Genomic DNA, 25,228 nt, shown 5'->3' with positions numbered 1-25,228 from the left:
TAATAATAAAAAATAAATTAATGAAAAAGTTAGATTTTAATTTATATTATCTTTACTTTATATTGTGATATTTTATTTTTATTGTTATGATTGAATTTTTCGCTTGAAAAACGCTAATACTTTAAGCTTGAAGCAAAGATCATAATAATATAATTTTATTCTGATAAAAATATATATAGTTTAATTTTGATTTAAAAAATACATAATTTAATTCTGATTAAAAAAATTTATGATTTAATTTTAATAAAATATATAATTTTATTCTGATAAAAATATAATTTTATTCTGATAAAAATATGATTTAATTTTGATTAAAAAAATATAATTTAACTCTGTTAAAAAAACATACTTAAATTTTTATTAAATAAATCTTAAATTAAAACTTTAGTTAATGCTTGGTTTTAACTTAACTGTCAAATTTATTTAAAAATATTACTAAACATTGTTCAATATTTAAACTTATTTATTCTTAAAAAAAAATAGTTCATTTTTTTATTACAAAATATCTTGTAAAAAAACATGTTTTGTTCCTCTTGCTGTCATTAAATCAAAAAAACATTTCCTTAGATTAATTTGGCATAAATTTTGGAATAGTTTTCTTTTATTCAAGTTTATTTTTAGTATATGATCATTATAAGCACAAATACTCATATAAATACGAATTTAACTTATATTTTTAATAAAAAATTAAATCATTTATAAGTTAGTTATCTTAATATAAATAGCGCAGTGAATATTATTATTATTATTATTAGTGCGCATAGTAATGCCTATTGTTCGATATTAGTTACGGTTCTGTATTCTGTAAAATACACTATTTCTTAGTTTTTAAGTAGTTTCCAGATTTTCTTAACCAAGTGTTTTCTTAAAGAAGTCACAAAATTTCATGGTACGAGTTCAAATGTTTAAGTAGACATTAGGTAGATAATGTTTAGTAGCTTGAAATGATAGGTAATATAAAATCTTTTTAAAATTTTATTAAGTAATTAACTTATTGTAATCTTTTTTTAAATTGTATTTTTAAATTTAAAGCTTCGCGTTATAGATGTTAATATTGAAAATATAGATTACTATAATTCTTAGATGGGGTCTAGCGTTAAAAGATATTTATGGGGTAGTTTCGTGCTTTCACATGCTTTTATTAATTGGGATAAAAGCCCAAATAATTTTGTTATAAATAAAATTTATCTATAGTATTGTTAAAATCTTTGCTCTTTGAAAAAAATGTTTCTGGCTTTTCAATAAATGTATAATTATTTCTCTTGCATGAATGAATTGTGGTTTAGGATATAATTGTGTTATTATATGTTTGTTTTTCTATATTTAATATTAATATGAATATGCTAATTTAATAGTAGTGTCATTTCACTTTCGTTTTTAATAAAGAAGTTTCTAGGCTTTTCTAAATGCTTTCCTTTACTCCACGCAGTCTTTCAAGCAAGGTCTACAAGCTGATTACAGCTGATAAATTTTTAGTTGCAAGTGGAATTGATGTTGTTCATTGTTTAATTTTACAATAAAAATTTTAATAAATGTTTGTTTGTTGTTAGTTAATCATATTTTTCTAATTTTTAAAGCCTGTTTCCTTTTCTTTAAATAAATTAAGACTGTTATTTGTGGACATGTAAGTGTATTTACATAAATTTGCATATATTCCAGTATATTTTATATTTCTCTGAATCTATATGTATACTTTCTCTTAGATAAAATAAATAAGGTATAGAAAAAAGTAAAAAAAAACTCTGTTGGAAGTTGTCAAAGGAATGTTGTGTTATGCTTCTTTTTAAGGTATCTGAATATATATTTATATTTTTAAATTTGTCCTTAAATGGTTTCATCTTTTTTATTACTTTAGATAAAAACATACTGACATTGCCGAAAAAATATGGATAAACCCTAAATTAAATTGTTATAGGTTTTTATTTTAAAAATTGTTATTTTAATTTTTGTTTATTAATTTTCGACCTCAATGGTAAACCAGTAGTTTAACTAATGAGTTAATTTGTAAAGGTTTATATATCATATATTCTAAAGTATTGTACATTTGAGTTTTTTTTTAATAAGTTACTTTACATTACATAAGGCATTTTGATTTTTTTTCTTCTTTTTTTTCTTTTAAATAGAAATTAAATTAAATTCTTTTAAATAAATTTTTAAATTTTAAAAATTTTATAAATTTATTTTTTAGATAAAAACCAAGTAAGATTCAACATTATGTTTTTTTTTTATTATCAAGTAATAGATTTGTAATTAGAATTGCAGGGTTTTATTGGTTTTTACTTGAACTTATTGAAATTATTGTTTATCTCTTGATAGATATTTTTACCACTGTAGATATGTTTACAACTTTAGACTATTAATATTTTGATGTTTTAATTTCTTTTTTTTTTTTTTCTTTTCTTATTTTCTTAAAATAATGGCGATTTATCAAAGTTGTTTATTTTATTCTTATGTTCACTTAAAATAGTGGTAAATAATTTATAGAAAAGATCATAACTCTTGAAATTCTTTTATGTTTATTTGTTACTACAGTAGTAATACCACTGTTAATATGTTTAATGATAATAGTGAAATTTAAATGGATAATATTAGGCTTAAATAAGTTATTAGAAGAAATACTATCAACTTAAAAATAATTTATAATTTAATGAAATGATTAGGCAAGCTAAAATTAATTGTCATCAAACTGTAAGAAATGCTGCTCGGTAAGAAGAAATTAATTTATACCTAAATTAGAACATCATGGTTAGATGAGTTGAAAGTAATAATCACATCAATGAAAGAGATTGGCCTTGACGAGATAAATCATTCTCAAAATTTAAGAAATGTTGCCAGACAAAAAGAATGTATTGTATAGCAAGAAGTGATACTATTCTAGATTATAATTGTTTAGGAGAAATGAACCAGATCTGTCAGCATTGCTGTGCTAAAAAATTTCTTGATGAAGCACATTTTTATGTTGCTATAATAGAAAGGTAGTTTTGCTTCCATTTTCACTATTTCCGCAATCTTTAAAAGACTTACAAATACTTACAAAAAGTTATATCATAATTCCAATATCAATTTTTTAAAATATATTAGAATTTAATATGTCTGTCTTTGTTTCGCTTTATTTACTGATAATGTGGTTTAACGTATGAATCATAGGTCACCATGTTTTAAAATATGTGGTCAAGTTTTACATTGTGTAGGTAATCTTAGGCCAGCATTATCAACTGTTATCAACTGTTCCCCAACATTATCAACTGTTATCTCTGACCCACTTGCAGCAGTAAATTTTAGGAAGTAATAACATCACAGTCAACTTTGCTTACATAATGTCTTATTTGCAAACTATAGTTAGTGAAGTTGCAGTTGTATTCGTTGGAGAAGATAGTGGGCCACCTGCTTCTAGGGAAGTTATTTACCCAAAAGGTCATTTAGAAGTTATATTGATTATATCAGCTAACTTAGATCCAACGGCTTATTCACTTTTTTTCAAGAAATAGCATAATTGGTTCGCAACCCTGAGGATGCAATATTGGTTAGTAATAATTGTATTCGTTTTTTTTTTTTTTTTTTTTTTTAGTTGTCATTGCTTTATTAGTTTACGTACTGTTAAAACATTTTAATTTAGTAAATTCATATGATATGAAATTTACTGTGTTAATCATTATTCACAGTTAAGAAGTTGGGATTCTAAACTATTGAGGTAAAAATAATTTTGTTTAGTGATAACATTAAGAAGTCCTTTTTTTAATGGTTCATTGTGCTATAGCTATTTTGTGCTAATATATATTTTTTTGTAAATGCCATTAAAAACAATGACTAATTTATTAATATAATAACTTATTGTAACTTTTTTTTAACACAGTGTCTTTGAAACACATTCTGTCTCCTCTGTTTAATGAAAGTTTATTAATAAAGGAGATCACTATTGGAACACTCTGTTATTGCTAAGCTCAAATGTATTTTTTGTTCAGCGAAAAAACCGGGACAATGGCAGCGCAAATAAATGAATTTGTATTTTATATCTTTTAGATAATATATCAAGTCAAATTGTTATTTATTTATTACTAACCCATATTACGAGTTGCTTACTGCTAGTAAATCTATGAATACTGTATGGGAATGTTTATTTGTCATGTTGTACTTTTAACTACTGTGTTACACTCAATATATATATATATATATATATATATATATATATATATATATATATATATATATATATATATATATATATATATATATATATATATATATATATATATATATATATATATATATATATATATATATATAGAAACTGTATAGTTTCTATATATATTATAATTCAAAACTAAAATGATAATTTTCTTATAGAACAAGTATTTTTCCTACAAGAAAATTACCATTTTAATTTAGTTAATATAAATGTTAGTATTAATATACCTAGTAATAATAAGTATTAATACCATATTGATATCAGATTTTAAATGCTCTAATACTTTAATTAATACTTCTATTAAGATTGTTTATTTCTTTGAGCATTTTTTTATATCCTGCATTTAATCTTACATTGTTCATTTGTTATATTAGTCATAAAAAAATAGCAGGCAAGCCCCTATAAAAAAAAAGAAGCTATACTGTTCTCAATTTCCAGGAAAATTTAAAAATTTTTAGTTAATATGTTTTATTATAGTTTTAAATGGTTATCAATTTAGTTGTCAATGGTGCTAAGTGCTCCAAAAACTCTTATTCGTCTAATTTCAAAAAATTAGAACAATAAGAGTTTTTGAAGCACTTAGAAACAGTCACAGAAAAAGGATAAGACTTAATTGAATGACGAGTAACACGACAATGAATTTAAGTAGATGGCACAAGAGACACTAACTTTTAAGGGCAGTGCCCGTTATAATATATGTAGAAAAGAAAAGAGAAGCAACATTACGACGATGTGATAGTGGTTGGAGGTTGGCTGCAAGAGCAGTTTCAACTATGTTTACAATTCGTTTTTGGACCTTGTCTAAAAGAGATAGGGCATCATTGGAAGATCTGCCCTAATAAAAGAAGATCTAGATATGGCTACAGTATTCCATACACAAACGGATTTGAGATTTATAGAGATATGCCTAGCACGATAAAGAGATGCAACTTCAGCAGATGCTAATTTTGCAATGGATTGAATATATGGTTTTCAAGAAAGATCGGAAGAGTTAATCCCAGAAGATAAAGAGTAGATGACTCATTGAGTGCATTACCGTTCATAAATATAGGAAGATCTAAATTATTGTAACAATGATTGACAGAAAAAAAATTGGGTTTTATCTCAACTAAAGTTAACCAGCCACTGTGAGCCCCATTCTGTAGCAGAAGTAAAATCCTTTCCTAGCTCAAATGCTCCTCCAAGCAATCAGAGTGTTGGCTTCTTATCAAGCCAGGAAAAATGATAGTATCATCAGCAAACAATGCCACCTTAGATGTGAGAATATCTGGAATGATTGTTAAGGAAAATTAAAGAGTAAAGGGCCAAGGAGGAACCCCTGAAGTTATAGGATATGAAGAAGAGTGCAATCTATCGAGGACAACTTTTATACATATTTATACTACAATCGGAAAGGAAAGATTCACTAATCTTAAAGATGTCAACTGATAGACTGCAAGAAGAAAGCTTACCGATAAAGAAGACCAGCATGCCAAACTTTATCAAAAGCTTTAAGAAAAGTCAAGAGTGATAGCCTTAACCTCTCCACATCTATCTAATGCCCAGTAAAACCTATCAGTTATTACTGTTAGCAAATCAGCTGTAGAACGAGATCGAAATCCATATTGATGATCAGAAAGTAAGTTATTAGATTCAAGATGAGAGATTAAGTGTTGTTAATTAAAGATTCAAGAACACTTTTGCAAGACTATAACAGGTATGTTGTCCAGGCCACAACCTGTAGAGTCTAAGCAGGAAATCACTTTAGATACAGAAGCTGGAGTGATACGAATGTCAAGCAATGAATTAACCTGTTTGTCAGCTTTATTAGGTAGAGCGCATCTAGTGGAACCAAGAGATAACATTGATAAATTCTAGCAAACAATTAAGCTTTGTCTTTAGGTGAGGTGACAAAATTTGAACCATACAAGAGAGTTGGAACAACAGATTTACGCTTATTATTGATACTGTTAAAGATTCTATATAAGTCACGAGAACCTAACTTTTGAGATGAAATACGAGATTTCATGACCTGAGAGTGCGGGCTTTGGCGTTAGACAAAACCTTTTTAGATCTAGAAATTTTTTTTCAGGACACTTTTTACATTTTTAAACATGTCTTGTCATTTGAGGTCCATTTTTAGACATAATGTTATGGCAAAAGAAACATTTAGCTTTTTACATTTTGCTAATTTGGTTTAAAAGTTTAAATAAATGAGCAACTAAGGTTTCATTTTTTTCCCCTGTAAGGTAAGATTAATCATAATTGATTACCAAGAAGAAGAACAAGAAGAAATTACTTAATAATTCAAAGATACCCCTTCTCTCTATTTATGAATCGATGTATACAAAAACGTTTTAAGTCATAAAAACTATTTTTAAGTCAGACAACTTTAACTATGTATAACATATATATATATATCACAAATTTTGGTATATATTTTAACAAATCTAATATTTAATGTCAAAAAGCACCCAGATTTTTTTTTTTGATTTTATTTAAGTAATAATTTTGGATTTAATAAGTTTTTTCTTGTTCCCCGAAAAAATAGTTTTTATGACTTAAAACGTTTTTGTATACATCGATTCATATAGGCTCAGAAATTTAGGTTTAAGTTTACTATCCAAGTACACCAAAAATTATAGTTAAAAATAATAAATAATAAGATAAAATAATAATTATAGTAAGTAGGGCATCTGGACACTTCATTTTCATATTTAGAAAAATCTGGAAGGTATCACATTTTAGAAAATTGACATTGCAAATCTGCTAAAAAGTCATATTTTTTGTATTTAAAAAAACTAAATATACTTACAGAAAGTTGAAGTTTGTTTTAAAAATATTCATAATCCAAATTTTCAAGGTCTTTAATCTAATATTTATAAATATCATTAGAATACTCAAAGTAGGTCAAAGTTAGTAGATACCCATATATTACCATAAATACCTAATACATTAAATCTATGGCTCCTCTGCTCTCAAAGGAGAGCAGAGGAACCATAGATTAGTATGTAACCATAGATTAGTAGAGAATATTATTTTGTTGCTGCCTGGAAAAGAACAACAAATGCATTCCAGTTAATAAAAATTTGGAAGGTCTGGTTCAAGTTTTCTGTAAGCCTGAACTTTCACTGAAAGTATTTGCCTACCCTACAGGAGTGTGCCCAGGTTGTAAGAAAAACTTATGTCTCTATAAGGCTGATAAAACTATTGCAGGCGCAGTTATTCTAAAATGAAAAAAATGCTTATTTGTCTAGCTTGCAAACCTCTAGAGATTGCTCAATATTATGCAGTATATGCAGTCAAGGAAGAAATAGATTATAAATAAAAGTATGAAGGGAACTAGCTCAACACTAAAACTTTGCCAAATATGCTTATGTGAAATTGCTAAAGGTAAACCCCACAAATGTTCACCTTTTAAGGCTAGCACAAATCTTTCTGAGAGCATTTCTAAAAATTTCTAAAAAATAAAGGAATAAGCAAAGTTTAGGAGCTCAAACCATTCTCAAAAATAGCTATGATATTCTTAAAACAGTTTATCTTATGATAAACTACTATACTTAAAAAAAAACAGTTGTTTTATATTAAGGAGGTAAAAGAATTCATATTGTAATATGGTACTCCAGAAAGTGATCAGAGAAAGATTCCTTATAATGAGGTAGAAGCTTTGGTAAATACCTTAAGACTTAGTTTAAGTCTAATAAAATGTTTAAAACTTTGAGTAGAATTGGTGTAAAGTTTGAGACAAACATGGAGAAAGCCCTAAATGAAAAAAGTAAACTACTTTCGAACTATTGTCGCTGAATTATTAGACTTTCCAGAAAAAGAAAAAGATAACGACTATGCTACAGTGAAGAAAGACTTAGTATATATTGAAGATATTACAACATTTCTGGATTTTGCAATGAAATATTGAGGGCAGGTTCCACAAAAAACATTTGTAAAGATTGAGATGGATTCAGTTATTTACATTTTTATTTTAATATTTGAAATTTTATTTTTTATTTTATAAATTTGAAAAAATATTTTGAAAATATTATTTTTACATATTTATATACAAATATGCATGTGTGTATGTACAGCGGTGGCCAAAAATTAAAGACCACTCATTTTATAGTTGGTTTCTTAATCTTTAAATTAAAATTAAGAAGATTCTAATTGACATATTGATTTTTTTTTTAATATCTTGTTAATTAAAACATACGGATTAAAGTGGTATAATTTTTTTAATCTAATTCTAATTAAATAGAGTTTAACTTATTAAAAAAATTGATGAGTACTTATAAATCTTCTTTAAATAAATTGGACAAAATTTAACAACCACTTTCAAATCTTTAATTTGCACTTATTAAAAATAATAATCCATTATTTTTTTTTTTTCGCTGTCTTAATTGCTTATTACGTTGGCTATAAAATAAAATGTCGAAACCTGAGTTTCGATATCAAATAAACATTTATTTTTTGAATTGCAAAAAGGATATAAAAATATTGCAAAAATGCGTGCAAAGATCGAAGAAAAAGACAGATACGCGGCTCTTGTATTAAAAGAAGAAGGCTATAGCATTAGACAAATAGCAGAAAAGCTCGGAAGGTCTCACTCTTGCATTATTAACATAATTCAACGATAAAAAGAGATCCGGTCAATTAATGATCGTCATGGGACTGGACGCAATAAAATTTCAAATGTTTGCTCGTTAGTGAGATTAATGAAAGAAAACAGACAAGCATTATCTACAGACTTGTCTACGAAATGGACACTGTCAAATGGTCTGAAAGCAAGCCCTAGAACTGTGCGAAGGGTCCTCCACAATTTAAATTATTTATGGCGTGCTGCTGCAAAAAAGCCACGCTTAAATAAAAAACAAAAATTTTCCAGGAAAGAGTGGTGCAAACTACATAAAAATTGGTCAACAGATCAGTGGAGTCGTGTGGTCTTTAGTAATGAAATGAACGTTGAGGTAGACAACAGAAAAGGTTGCGTAATGTTGCGTAGACTTCCAAGCGAACGGTTCGATGAATCATGCATTTGAAACGAACTAAACAAGGCAGTGGTTCAATAGGCATTTGGGCCTGTATGAGTGCCTGTGGAGTTGGCGTTTTTCATTTATTTGATGGTAGACTCAACAAAGAAAGATACATCGAAATTTTGGAAAACTTGCTTATTCCTAGCATTGATTTATGGCAGTTGCAAGATGGATTTATTTTCCAGCAAGATAATGCGCCGTGTTATAAAGCGCATGTTGTTAGCGATTGGTTCAATTCTAATATAATTCAAGTGCTTCCATGGCCTGCCAATAGTCCAGACTTAAATCCAATAGAGAATTTATGGTCGTGGCTTGATCACAAGCTTGGTAAAGAACAACTTTACAATTTGGAAGATTTGAAATCTTCTATCTCTCTAATCATTTGAAAAATGTGCCTGATGAAGTAATCAAAACTTTAATGAATTCAATGCTAGAACGAGTACAAGAGTGCTTGAAAACAAATGGAGGAACAACACGTTTCTAAATTATTTTTTTATTGCTTTTTGAAATATTTTTGAAACTGGTCTTAAAATTTTGTCCAATTTTTTTTCCCATTTATATTTTTTACTAGTCAGTTTTTTTTATTTTTTAACATTATTTTGTAAAAAAATTATAAATTCTTTTATAATAAATATAAAGTACAATAAAAATTCTTTCTAAAAATGTTTTTCTTTTTTTGATACCTTTTTCCAAAATAAAATTATACTAAGGTTAAAAATAAATTTTGAGAAAAAAAAGAGTGGTCTTTAATTTTTGGCCACCGCTGTATATAGATATATATTTATAGGTGGAGGATCATTGTAATAATAAATCTGTTTGATCCAACCAAAGACAGGGCAGGAAATAACAGCTTTATAGGATCATACTCAGGAGCAAATGCGTCAAATGTTTTAGCATATTGTGAAAGGGTAAATGAGAATTGTTCTAACATGACAAGAATAGTGGAAAGATTGAAGTTGCATGAATGCAAGTACTCATTGGCTTCTGACATGAAGTTAATCAACATATTGCTAGGAAGTTTGGTATGTTGTTTTTAAATAATTTTAAGATAATAATAATGACATATGAGGTAAACACTATATAAGGAAAAGGTTTTTTTTTACCCAACAATATTTATAAATTGAACTATTATATAAAATTGTAGGCTCATGGAGGAAAGTAAACCTGTGTATGGTGTGAAGGTTCTTTTGAACTAATTTCTGGAGAGTTAGGAATATTTGAATGATTACTATGAACTGTATTCATCTGCAGGATCTCTGGTGAAAAAAATGAAGGAATATAAATAAATAAGTATAATATAAATATTTTCAAAATTTATCATTCATCACAAATTTTTCCTTGTCTGCTAAAGATAAAAGGCAAATTCCTAAGTATAATAAGTGAAGTTCCATTACCAAAACTTCACCTTCTGATAGGATTTGTTAACTATATGGCAGAATTTATTATGCAGTTTTGGTCTGGATTTATAGATTGGATCAAGAGCATTGGATGCCTTTGAAAAGGTTGCCAAGGAGGAACATTTGAAGGAAACATGTGTAGAGAGATACTTAAAAATTGCAACAAACTTGAGTTGATAACGCCTGTTGAACCATATCCTCTCTAGGAAACAATGAGAAAGTTTAATAAGGTTGTTCATGGTGTTTTTGGCAATAAACTTGACCCAAAATATTCAATTTTAATTGAAAGTTTTACACAAAGTTATAAAGATGCGCAAGACTATTGCAGAGAGGTAATCGCTGTATTCTTTAACTTTGTATTTGAAACCAGGCTATTGATAAACATATTTATAGTAAATTTTTTTTAGTTTTTAGATAAACACCTCATGGTTACCATGAAAGTACATGCTGTAACCGCACATCTAGAAACATTTGTTGATTTGAGTAGCCTTTGCCTTGGGCACTTTAATGAGCAGACATTTAAATCTGTTTATTACACATTTCATTCCGAGATGAAAAGTGTAATAAACAGGTTTTGCAGTAAAGATACAAACATAAGGAAAGAAGCAAAAGAGTTCCTGAAGTGTTCAGTTCAAATAATTTATAAGCTATTGAACATACATCGATTGTACATCTAAACACAAAGATTATTGAAATCTTAAGTTAAAAAAATTTGTAAATTCATTCAAAAAGACAATAAAAAAATATAAGCAATCCTCGGAATTAGGGTTGGCAAAGGGTTTGAGGTTGGCAGCAAATTGCCAACCTCGTTTCTATGTTTTATGGTAAGACCTTTGCATCAAATTTTTTTTGCTGACCTGATGCCGACCTCTAAAAGATTAAGGTCAGCAAATTATTGCCGATCTCATTTTTCCTAATTACGAGGGTTGTATAAGTATAAATGATTTTAAAATATTTTATTTAGTATTTATTATTATTATTATTATTATTATTATTTATATTAGGTTATTAGGCAACTATGCATACAATACTGCTATTCTACTAAATTACTTATATACTAATAATATGTTCTACTTTACTAAGCATACTATGTTCCTAATTTAATTACAAGCGTATCTAAACTTTTTTCACCAACTTAAAGCAGTCTAATGGTGTTGATGTATAAATACAAAGTTAAAAAAGCATAAAAAGTTGGAATATAAAGTTATTTTATGTTAACTTTACTATTCTGTCAGTATATTTAGTTTTTAGTACAAAAAAAAATGACTCTTTAGCAAATTTTCAATGTTAATTTTCTAAATGTGTAAAACCTTCCAGATTTTTCTAAATATGAAAATGAAGTGTCCAGATGCCCTACTTACTATAACTATTAACATTTTTAGGACTTATTTTTATTTAATTTATTTTTAAATATATTGTTTAGTACTCGGATAGTAGTTATATATAAAATATAGATATGAGTTTTTAATGTGCTGTATGATTAATTTAAGTCTAGATTAAGCTGAATTGTAGCAACACTCCTTGCATGTTTTTAAAATACTATTAAACAATTGAAAAATAAAAACTAAATATCTAAATTAATTTAGATATTTAGGTACTTAATACCTAAATATCTAAAATAATTTCAAAATAAAACCATTATTTCTTTAAATTCTATTTTATTATAGGTAATCAGTGGTGTTTATGTGGTCTAGACCCCTCTCCCCCCCCCTGCTCACTAAGGTGAGGGGGAGGGGGCACCAATCAAATTCAACTAACTTTTAGTAATTTAATTAACTTTTGTTAATTCCTTTTTAAGACCAATACATTGTATATTTGCTGGAAAATCTCGCACACATTTTTGATAGTTTTGATAGAACACATACAACCGTTGATGATTGAAAAATAGGGTAATTTAAAAATGCTGGCATTTTTGATGTGGATTTGACAAGTTTATAATGTTTGCATTTTCAGATAGTTGGGTCTAATGGTCTTATATAATGTTAATCTTAGATCAAAACAAAGTGTTAGAAAAATTTACAAGCATCTCAAAATGGCTGAAAATTGGACTTTTTAGGCAAGTGGACATTTTGCTTTTAGATATATTTAAGTTCTAAACTGCAACAAGCTGCCTATATTTTGCCAGTGTATTGCTGTGTGTTATCTGTAAAGAGTTGTGGATGAAAAGTATAATGCTACAGCTAGTTTCATTTTGGCATATTTTAGCATTTTTATGATTTTTTCCAAAGTTGAGGAGGTCATAATTTTTTTCTAATTTAACGCAAGTTAATTAAAACCACTTTTTTAAAGAGAGAACTATCCAGAAAATAGTTCTAGAAAAAATGAGGCATTTATTGAAAGTGAGAAAAAATATATACAGCTCTAAAGTAGTCTGTTTTGACCATTTGTAAATTGAGGGGGGCCACTGTGTCATGTTTCTAAGGCTATAATTTCCGAACCATTGTGCTTGAAAGTCTGAAATTTCAAATTTAACCTATCTACATGATGCAAATAACAATATGTAAAAATCAGGAAAATCAGAGATGGTGCCCTACAAAATTTTCTTTAAATTGGTTGAAACATAATGATTTGACCCTATTATTAAATTATCATTAATATTATCAATTTAATTCACAGTCAATAGAAGTAGTGTTATAATTATAATCTCTAATTTTATTATTTATTATTATTATTATTATTATTATTATTATTATTATTATTATTATTATTATTATTATTATTATTATTACTAATACTATTACGACTACAACAGCAACAACAACAACAACAACAACAACAACAAATATATATGTCTATATATATATATATATATATAGACATATATATTTTATATATATATGTCTATATATATATATATATATATATAATAGTATATAATAATATATATATATATATAATAGTTAATAAATATGTATATATATACATATATATATATATATATATATATATATATGTGTGTGTGTGTGTATATGTATATCAAGCCTTCCCAGGAAGCGCATGCAGTCGCACACCTTGTACATCCGCATTTAAAGTAATTTTTATATAGTAAGTATTTTAAGAATTCGCGGCAAAATAAAGCTATAAGAAACTAGAGAATAAATCAGCTATACTTGAAGAAAAGAACCGAAGACTATACAAAATAGAAAATCTAAATAATAAAATGATAAAAAAAAATTAATAATAAAAAAAAGAAAATTGTTGTCAAAAAAATAATATACCTAAATATTTACTGTTTTTGTGGTCTTATTTTTAGAGCATTTTTTATTTTCCATTACCAAAATTGATACAAGTCGATTAAAAAAGTAGAATATAACAAAAATAAAAATAATTTTTCAGTCAGTATATAAAGGAAGCAGTTTATAAATTGTGCTAGAAACACAGAAAGTTTTAAATTTGTTTTTCAAATGTCTTTGCTAAACTTTACTGTTTTTATCAATGGAAAGGAAAGCAAGAAAACTAATTGCTATTTATTTGTGAAAAATCTTTTTTTTTTAACAAAGTTTTTTATGTAAATAAATGAAACGATGCTGCAAAATTTTGTGGGTTAGTGCATTGTTAATTTACTGAACTTTCTTAACGAAATTTTTAGGAGTTTATTTAAAACTTTTGTTTAAGTTTTTAAATACATTTTTGTAAACAAAAAGATCCTTATGCTCATTATCTCTAGTAACTTGTATTAATATTGGAAATTGGGCAATATAAAAGAAACGATTTCATGCATGCATCAAATACGATAAATACATTTATTAATAAAGTTATTCTTTTATTTAACTTATTCCGTCATTAACAAAATTTATTAATCAAATAATACTTTTAACAAATAAACAACAATTTATTTTCTTATTTTCCTATTATATAAGTATTGAGAAAAAGCGTCAAATATAGCAAAAACTTTTTTTAAAAGCAAAAAGACATAAAAATGAAAAGTAATAAACGGATAAACATAAGAAAAAAATAAACAAAATTTCTCGTACATAGCAAATTTGTTTCTTAATTATATGGACTGATAAAAATCGTGAATAAATTGCATATCAAAGCTTTCAATTGTTGTTAAATCGTTATAAAAGATTTTTTTTCAACGACTCTAAAAAAAAGAATAAAAATGTTGTATAAAAACTTTATAAAAAAACTTTTTTTTTTAATTTACTTTTTTTAATTAATAATTTTCTAGTTTATTTAATTAAACTTGATATTTTGTTACAGTTTTGTTTCCTTATTTAAAAATTGTTTTTTTTTTCTTAGTAAGTAAATTTATATTTTATTTAGCGAATTATTGAAATGCTTTATAAGTTAAAAGATGCAAACTGCCATGGTCAGTTAGTCTAAAACAATTACTTTAAACCTGGACAAACAAGGTGTGCGACCGCACACGCTTCCCGGTAAGGCTTGATAAATATATATATATATATATATATATATATATATATATATATATATATATATATATATATATATATATATATATATATATATATATATATATATATATATATACGTTCAGCAGTTACGCGTTCAGCAGTTTTGCGTTACGCAAAAATTTTTATCTTTTAGAATATTTAAATTATCTTTTGATATCGTTTATAAGACATTTATTCAGAAGAAATAAAGTCGAGAGTAAAAGTATTTAACTGCAATTGTAAACTAATAGATTTTTTGTTAAAGAAACAATTTGTTTAATAATTTTTTTGTTATTGTTAAAAATTAGTTAAAGAAAATAAAGTGATTTAAGTTTTATCTTAAGGAATTAAATATATAAATTTCTTTTAAATATATAAATTACTTTTTGTCATAATAGTTTTAAAAATGTACGATTTATTTTGATGTAAATATTTTATTAATAAGATATTTTGTTTATCGTCAATTCAATAACGTAAAGTTTTAATGATGTTCGTTTAATTTATAAAAATAAATTATGATCATGAATATGTTATCAGTAACTGATAAATAATAAAAAAAAACTCTTTGTTGTTTAAAAATATTATTGAAAAGAGTTCAAAAAAAAAAAGAAAAAAATTATTAACAGTTAATAAAATAACCAAAAACTATTTATATATATATATATATATATATATATATATATATATATATATATATATATATATATATATATATATATATATATATATATATATATACAGTGCTTGAAGTGGAGAAAAAAAAGTAATGGGATGGTATTTGGTAAACTAAAAATATCATCCTGCCTTATCATTGTTATATAAAAAGATTTATAAAAAGGTGGAGGGATGGTTTATACTTTATAAAAAGGTGATGGGATGACATCCCGCCTCACTTTGAGCACTGTATACATATATATATATATATATATATATATATATATATATATATATATATATATATATATATATATATATATATATATATATATATATATATATATATAATAGTTAATAAACTATCTTAACCTTCAGTAATAAAACTAATATAACTATCCACTATGAACAATATCACATAATTATAACCATAAAATGTAACAACTAAACTAAATGTAAAAGAAATATTAGATTAGATTACCAATTAAAGAGTCTTTTTTTAAAACAGATAAATCATTGATTTTCAGTCTAGAAAAAACACGCTGCAGTACAATTTTTTTATCTAAATCACTATGCAAATTATCCTCAGAAACACTCTTTGATACTGGTTTTACTGTTGCAACTTGTAAAGACTTTTCTTTGTTTTGTAAACTCCAACTTCCACCAGAATATGAATGACATCTCTCCATTTTATTGAATAAATATATATAGCTTAAGAAAATATTATTGCTAAATTCCAAACATAATGCATTATTAACCTGCAACATTAACTTTGATAAACCATTAAAAAGAAATTCTTTTTAAATAAACTAGTTATTAGAAATAATAAATAAACAACAACTTTTATTTGTTACCTAAATGTAAAATAAAAAATATGCACATTTAAACATAAATTAAACTTAAACAAAATTTTATAGTATTCCCACTAAGAAAAAATCCTATGATCTTCTAACAAACAATGACAGAGAAAATATAGACCATGAAAATGACTATAACTTGTCACAAATATTTGCTTAATTAAACCTTGTTTTCCGGAAGTAAGTTTATTGTAATTTAAAGTAAAATACATTCATTTTTTAAATACTCATTTAACTATATATATATATATATATATATATATATATATATATATATATATATATATATATATATATATATATATATATATATATATATATATATATATATATATATATATATATATATATATATATAAATATATATATATATATATATATTTATTTATATATATATATATATATATATATATATATATATATATATATATATATAATATATATACATATATTATATATATATATATAAAATACATATATAGCATATATATAACAATAATATATAATATATTTATATATATATATATAACAAAAGCAAAACATATACAAATATTAAATATTATAAACAAAGTATTTAACTATTTATATAAAATATTTGTATTAAAAAAAATTTCATTTAGGATTTGACAAAACAAGCATTACAAGATGTTACAATTGCGTAAAGTGAACAGTATTGCGTATACGGAAGCAAAGCTAATACTGAAAGGAAATAAATTAAAGTTAAATAAAAATAAACGCTTAGGAGGAGCGAACTGTTTTGGCATTCCGGCTCGATTCTGAAATAATAATAAACATTTAGAAGCATGTTATATATTAGGAATATAAGAAATAGATTATCTTTACGCTTAATGATACAAGGAATGATACGATACGCTTAATGATACAAGGAATGATACATAATCTTCGAGTTATGGATTATAAGGACGCAATGATATATTGTAAGTAATATATCAATATCCGCTGTTTTCTGAGAGAAAAGGCACAATAGACATTTCATCAGCATTTTTTTTTTTATCGGGGAAGCATATTTATATATATATATATATATATATATATATATATATATATATATATATATATATATATATATATATATATATATATTTATATATCGGAGAAGAAAGAAGGAGGATTGGGTCCAAAAATTACTACACAAGGAAAAACTGAAAAAGTGGCGTTCATCTTCAAATTTTAATAAAATTAAAGAAAAAATAGTTTAGAAACTAAACCACAAAAAAAAGTTAATTAATATTTTAAAAAGTCTTAGCTCGGAAATTATTATCTTAAACGTCCATAGAGTATAAACAAGTTATAAATACAGTAAAACAAATAATAAAATATCTTTAAATTTTTATAAAAATATCTATAGAAACAGTAATATTCTAAAAAGTTTTTTTGATTTTCTGATTTCTTTAATTTCTTTTAATGAGATCTTGCAAACTTGTTGAAATTGTATTTAATATTGTTGACTGATTGAAAAGAAACTGCACGAGGAAAGTCTATGTGAATAATTGCATGGTTTTGAATGTTATTACGTAAATTGCCAGCAGGATCAAAATGGGAAAGACAATTAGATTTATTAATTGGATTGATAAACTTGTTTTTAGAGAAAACATTGTATTTTTCTTGTTTTTTTAGTAGTTTAAGAATAATATTATAATTTATAAAACTACTATAAAAAATATAAAAATATTTTTTCCGTGTTTTAGGTAAAATTTTAATTACGGCTTGATTACTAATTAAGAATATTAAAATATCATGATACCAAGAAACATGGTATAAAAATAATAGTATAATTGTTTGGTGTTTGAAATTAATTGATTCGATTATAATCATGTAGAGATCAAGAATTTCCTGGTAAAGAAAAGTTAACCTAATTTTATGTAAATATTTTGTTGTTATCGTAAATGCTAACTGAATTTTACCTTCAGAAATTAATTTAAATTAGTTGCTAACACATAGCGGTCAAATTTTAAGAAACAAAAAAAGTCAATTATACCCAACGTAAGAGTTGGAATGCTCGAATCTTAACTAGTGATGCAAATAGATTTAATTACGCGGTATATACAATACTAGTATATACTACAGCTTTTCAACAGTTTAAAAGTTATATTTGATTGTAAATTATAAAAATTTGCAGTTAAAAAAATATTTTAGGTAATACAAATATTTATTAAATGCGTATAGCGCGTATAACGCGTTAATTTGTGTGCTGAAATCTAAATTTTCCCGTCAACGGGATCTAAATCTCCAAGTTTATTTAACTATTTGCAACCGGCGTGCTTTGTATCCAATTAATTTATTAGCTTATATAATTGCAATCCTTTGAGGGCGTAAATAAATAGTTATATTGCTTTGCATTTGAAACGTTTTATAATTATTTAAAAATGTCTTTATATGACTTATTTTAAAACTAATATGTTTTTTAAACTATTTTAAAACATAAAAAACTTTTATGTTTTAAAATAGCTCTTTATGTTTTAAAATAGTTTTTTTGTAGCTTTATATAAATGTAAAATTCTTTTATAAATAGGTTTTAAAAATAGCTTCGGTTAGACTTATTTAAAAAACACATATATCTGAGAATTTTAGAATTTATGTTAAATGATGACACGATATAATACATTCTATTGTTACAAGACTATTTTACAGATTATAAATTTTTGGACGGAAATAAATAAATGCTTTTTTTTCAGTTTTGTCAATCGAATATATATTTTGATAAGAAGTTTTATTTTTAAAAAAAATTCTTTTTAAACAAATTTTTTGGAATCACGTTAGGGGGTTTGTTTAATCATGACAACGTGTAACGCTTTAATTAGCTTTTTTTAAATACGATTTTATGACTTTATAGCCGCTTTAATATATCTTAATTGGCATATTTATCGGTCAGTGCATGTTTTTTTGTGGTACATGCTTTTAAATAGGAAGGTTGGGGATAAGGGGTAACTTGATTTTTTGGTGTTTGAGATAACACAATTTTAGATGTGGAGAAAACTCCGATCACTTATATGTTTACTACGTCAAATAAAGACGCTTTGCAAAACATAGCGATTATTTAAGCTAGGGAACAAAGAAGTTCAAATTTTTTAACTCTCCCTCATACCCCAAATGCTAGAGCATTAAATTTAGAAAGTTCTTTTTTACTATTCTTAACTAAACTTATATTCATCAATAAATTTCAAATTTCATACAGTAATCTCTTAGCGTTAAAAAATTATGGCGTATGAAGCTTCGTTGATCTTCGTCCTTTGGGAGGGTTGCAAATTTTACATAATTTTTAAACAAAAAAAAAAAAACAATTATGCCCTATACAAAATAGTAAAGCGTGGCAACAAACAAAAAAACAACTTTTGTTATCTGAATTTTATAAGATTGGTTAATAGCATAACAATGTAATATGCTAACAATGTAATATCGTTAATTGAAAAACACTTTTTATTATGATTACGCATCAGAAACTTTTTTTATTTTGAGCCTTCCATTTTATTTAAACTCTTTTCTTCTTAATAAACATTCTGTCATTTTCTAAATAATTATTTTTTTTTCGGATTATTATTGATTTCAACATTCTTTACTCTTTTTTTTTGTTTTTGAAAGTTTCTTGTAATATCTCAAGTTTTATCTGTTTATTTTTTATTACAGATTTTATCTGTTTACATTTTGAATAATAATAAATATTCAAATAATAACATATATTTTTTAAAACTCTTAATTTTACAAAATTAGTTCAAAAAAATGATTGCTGAAATTATTATTTTTTTAATTGTTTTTATTTTTATCTTTTAATGTATGAGTTCTCATATTTTCTTTCCATAACCATGGCTTAAATACTTTCCATAACCATGGCTTAAATACTTTCCATAACCATGGCTTAAATATTTTCCATAACCATGGCTTAAATACTTTCCATAACCATGGCTTAAATACTTTCCATAACCATGGCTTAAATACTTTCCATGACCATGGCTTAAATACACGGCCTTTTACTCTGCTTAAATCAAAAAAAAAAAAATCAAAGGCAAGTTAAAACGCATACTTTGTCGGATGGACAAACTTTCTCAAAATATTTTAATTATTACGCAATAAATTTTATGTAGGTAAATCTGGCACTGGATAAAAATTTTTGTGTTGGATTAATTGAAATGTCTACTAAATTTTGCATACTTAATTGAGTAATCTTTTTAATAACAAAAATAGTAATTAAATAAAATGGATAATAAATGCTGTATTTATTGAAAACAACGCAACATTTTCTAACCTTCACAAGTATTTATTACTAAAATGATTTTAGAAAAACATAGGTTACATTTGTCAGTAGAAATTTTGGGATATTCAAAGAATGTACAAAAAATAAAAATACACATATTCTAAAAAATAAGCTTTAAAAGTATAAAAAAAATTATATACAAACTGATTCAAAATCTAAAAAAAATTTTTTTTTCTGTCTTTTTATAACGGCAACAACGTTATGCGCAACAATGGAACCTCTTTCTGATTTATTTACTTACTTTTATTTTATAAGTTTTTATTTAAAATTGCATAGCATATAAATGAATATGACAATTTTTTCTTCATAATGTATCTATAGTATTATTCTCTTAGGTTAAAAATGATAAGTGAGAGGTGTACCGATAGTGAATTACTTACGGAGGCATAGGTATTCGATACCATCTCGAAGTATACGTAAATATTTCTGAACAAACGTTTTTTGATACAATGTGGTGTTAGCAGTATTGGTTTTGTATAATAATCTGTCAGGGTTTTTGCCTGTGGTTTGAGAGTTTTGAAGTTATTGTATGTGTTGGGTTAGATAGGATTTTTTTAAGTAAATTTATATTTGTTTTATCAATAAGCTCTTCGATATTGTGACAGATATGAGTTTATTGCATCAATCTCTACAACTTTGAGTGATTGTTTGTAGAATAGTTGTAGCTCTTTTTTTGCTGCAATACTGCAAGACGAGAGTATAGGGGTGCTGTACAAAATGTGAGAGTGCGTAGGATCTATAAATTTGAAGTAGGTTTAATTGAGTGTGACCAATCTTTTTAAGGCGCTTTAGTAAGTAGGGTACTGATTTAATAGTATTATGAACATTTATTTATTGTTCACCCCAGTTAAAATTAAGTTATTTATTAAGATTCCTAGGTACTTGTAGCAATCAACTGATTCAAGTTTAGAGTTTAAAAGAATTGACGAAGGAATTGCAACTTGATTAGGGTTACGACTCTCTATCGATTATGTTTTGCACTTTAAATGATTGAGTTTTATGATCCGGAATTTAGATCTAGACTGCATGTAGGTCATTCCAATACGTAAATATTTTTTCTCTAAATTAAGCTTTTGTAAGATTTAAACTATGGATAGCTACATTTCTTGTTGAAAAATAAATTTTTCACCCTTCAATTCTTCACTATGTTCAAGCAAACTAATTTCTAATAACTCAATGTAGTCCTGTGAATTCATTTTTGTTGAAATCCATGCCAGTAGAAGTTTTCCAGCCAAGGAAAAAGCCCCCCAAACCATAACAACTCCACCACCAAAGTTACGACTCATCCGAGTTTCTTGATCTTTTCGAAAATCGTGCCGGTAATATTGATAGCCATTAGGACCATCTAGATTAAACTTTTTTCATCACTAAGGAGAACTTGATGCCGCTCTCCTGCCAAGACATGTGTTTTTTTGCAAATTGTAATCTTCTTTATGACGAACAGTAAGTACTGATTTTGGTTTACGTTTTTTTCAAACTGTTTGGATCTTTTTTTTTGGACGTTTTTTTCAAACTGTTTAGATCAAAATGTTTGGGTTCATTTAAGATTCGTCTCACACGTTGAACAGCTTCAGGTAATTGAAAAACAGCACGAATTCGAGATGCAGTCATGTGCTGAGCAGCAGCACAAAGTACAATAGCTCGTTTAGTACAACTATCAATTTTACGTTTGCTACCACTTCCCTTACAAGCTTCATAATTAACGCCGATCTTAATGCAATTATTAACCACTTTTGTAGATCTTTTAATTTTCTTTGCAATTTCCGGATTAGATAAACCTGTATCTTTGTATGCTTTGATTGCAGCTATTTCTGCATTCGTTAAACGCTTACTATGTTCCACTTCAAATTCAGGTATCAAAAACCAAATGTTAAAAACTTATGAGCACTGATTTCACAGTATTTGTTTAACTCGCAAATAGTAATAAAAAATCAAGTCACAAATTCGTGATTAAGTCACTAAATTCTGACAAAAGGCGACTATTGAATAATAGAAAAAAGGCAGAAATAATTGTTTGAGACAGGATCATTTTTTTTCATGAGAATTAATATTTTCTTCGTGGGAGGCTATGTTCCAAAAGTCAAATTTCGCAGATTTTTTTATTATTAGGGATATTTTTGTACTTATATAGCTGTATACGTCAGGCACATTCCACACTTTTTGATTTCAGACTTTAATTAGGTACAAAATTATAGATTTTATAAAAAGATATAAATTTTTTACAAACTTATTTGTATTAAACATTTTGAACTTTTCCTTACAAAATGTTTTAATTATAGCAGTTCTAGAGTTATTAGTTACGCTAATTATATATATATATATATATATATATATATATATATATATATATATATATATATATATATATATATATATATATATATATATATATATATATATATATATATATATATATATGTATATATATAAACTTTTGTTTTAAGTACCGCAAGAAGATCTAACGGTCTTGTCACAGAGCACCGCGGAAGAGCATTTAACTAGGAAGTTAATGCCTCCTTTCTTACTGGCGCGAAATATCTTCAGAGTTTGCTTCGAACCCTGAATCTCTTGCTTCTAAAGCAAGCGCTCTAACAACTGCGCCACGGCCGCTCAAATTTTATTAGATAAAAATTAGTTAAGCTTTATAAAAACAAAAAATAAAGTGAACTTACAATTAACAAATAAAAAAATTTGAAAAAAACTTTGAAATAGATTTTTTAAGAAAAAAAAAATTACAAAAGCAGCATATTTTTTACAATAAAGTTTTCATTATTAACCCGATCATTATTTTTATTAAAACCAGCGATATTTTTTAACAAAAAAAGTGATAAAAAAAGTTCTCAATTGACTTCAAACAATTTTTGGAATTATTTATCCGAACAAAATTAAAAACGTAAAAATTAGAAAAAAAGTTTAAATAAGACTAGCTCTTGGCTAACTCAGCTCCAATTTTATAAGAAACAATTTTGCTCCAGTCAATTTTAGTACGCGTTATCGGCAGCTGACGTCTTAATGCCTTGAATGTTGTTTCAGACATTGTCTGATAATTTTCGCCTATAGCTCTCTATAGCGAAGATAAAAGTTGTATAAACATATAAATATTATTGAAAAAAATTTTTTATATAACTTTTTTTATATAACTTACCTGATACGTAGATTCACTTTCCTCGGCAATCTTTGAAATATCTTTGCCTAAGCTATCAGGATCCTTAAAAAAAGAATTTAGTAAATTTGTAGTTCACTTTTTGAAAACAACCCACAAAAGATTTAATGGTTCATAAACTTTGTTAAAACGACTTTGCTTTGAGCAGAGAAAATGAGCATAGAAATATGGAATGTGGTTGAAAAAAAAAAAAAAAAGTTAAAAAAAAGTTTTTATGGTTATGCATATGATAAAGTTAAAAATTATTGAAGAATACGTAATATATTTGTAGCATTTGGTTAACAAAGAGTTCAAAAGAGGTGTTTTTGAGGCTACATGAATATGTTTTATTTTTTAGAACTGCAAAGCTTTTTGATGTAACTTTAAAATTACATCAAAAAAATTTTAAAATAATTTAATAGAAAAATCACACTAAAAGCAAACTTTAAGTTCTTTTTTTAACATAATTACATTATTAAAAAAGTCAGTTTTATTATTTTTTTAATAACCATTCATTAAGCATTTAAATACAATGATTCTAAATACAATGATTCTAAATACAATTATTCTAAATACAATTATTCTAAATACAATTATTCTAAATACAATTATTCTAAATACAATTATTCTAAATACAATTATTCTAAATACAATTATTCTAAATACAATTATTCTAAATACAATTATTCTAAATTCTTATTTAATAGTCCAAATAAATTAAGCATTTAAATACAATTATTCTAAATTCTTATTTAATAGTCCAAATAAATTAACCATTTAAATACAATTATTCTAAATTCTTATTTAATAGTCCAAATAAATTAACCATTTAAATACAATTATTCTAAATTCTTATTTAATAGTCCAAATAAATTAACCATTTAAATACAATTATTCTAAATTCTTATTTAATAGTCCAAATAAATTAACCATTTAAATACAATTATTCTAAATTCTTATTTAATAGTCCAAATAAATTAACCATTTAAATACAATTATTCTAAATTCTTATTTAATAGTCCAAATAAATTAACCATTTAAATACAATTATTCTAAATTCTTATTTAATAGTCCAAATAAATTAAGCATTTAAATACAATTATTCTAAATTCTTATTTAATAGTCCAAATAAATTAACCATTTAAATACAATTATTCTAAATTCTTATTTAATAGTCCAAATAAATTAACCATTTAAATACAATTATTCTAAATTCTTATTTAATAGTCCAAATAAATTAACCATTTAAATACAATTATTCTAAATTCTTATTTAATAGTCCAAATAAATTAACCATTTAAATACAATTATTCTAAATTCTT

At 25.3% G+C, this 25,228-nt stretch overlaps 2 protein-coding genes across 3 annotated transcripts in view; both read right to left on the bottom strand.

The window, feature by feature from the left end:
* LOC100203701 (putative leucine-rich repeat-containing protein DDB_G0290503) overlaps positions 1–16,495 on the bottom strand; it is a 55,328-nt gene extending 38,833 nt beyond the window's left edge. Inside the window, exons 1-2 of one of the 2 annotated variants that reach the window (XM_065817430.1) lie at positions 16,119–16,368; positions 14,561–14,670 (exon numbers count right to left, since the gene is read on the bottom strand). Coding sequence is in view for 1 of the 2 variants with exons in the window: in XM_065817429.1 (XP_065673501.1) it covers positions 16,119–16,404 (286 nt within the window). In the remaining variant the exon portion in view is untranslated. Of the gene's footprint in view, positions 1–14,560; positions 14,671–16,118 lie in introns of both variants that reach the window. The other variant, XM_065817429.1, reaches the window with a different exon arrangement.
* Positions 16,496–23,395: 6,900 nt separating this feature from the next.
* The window catches only part of LOC100206101 (F-actin-capping protein subunit alpha-2), a 37,763-nt gene continuing 35,930 nt past the window's right edge, over positions 23,396–25,228 (bottom strand). The window contains exons 10-11 of the mRNA XM_065817428.1: positions 23,910–23,972; positions 23,396–23,828 (exon numbers count right to left, since the gene is read on the bottom strand). Of these exons, the coding sequence (XP_065673500.1) occupies positions 23,688–23,828; positions 23,910–23,972 (204 nt within the window). The 3' untranslated portion in view covers positions 23,396–23,687. The remainder of the gene's footprint in view (positions 23,829–23,909; positions 23,973–25,228) is intronic.

Source organism: Hydra vulgaris, chromosome 14 (assembly GCF_038396675.1).
Source record: "Hydra vulgaris chromosome 14, alternate assembly HydraT2T_AEP".
In the NCBI taxonomy this organism is placed as follows: Eukaryota; Metazoa; Cnidaria; class Hydrozoa; order Anthoathecata; family Hydridae; genus Hydra; species Hydra vulgaris.
Note: the sequence above shows the minus strand (reverse complement) of the source record. Positions and strands in the feature narration are given on the sequence as shown.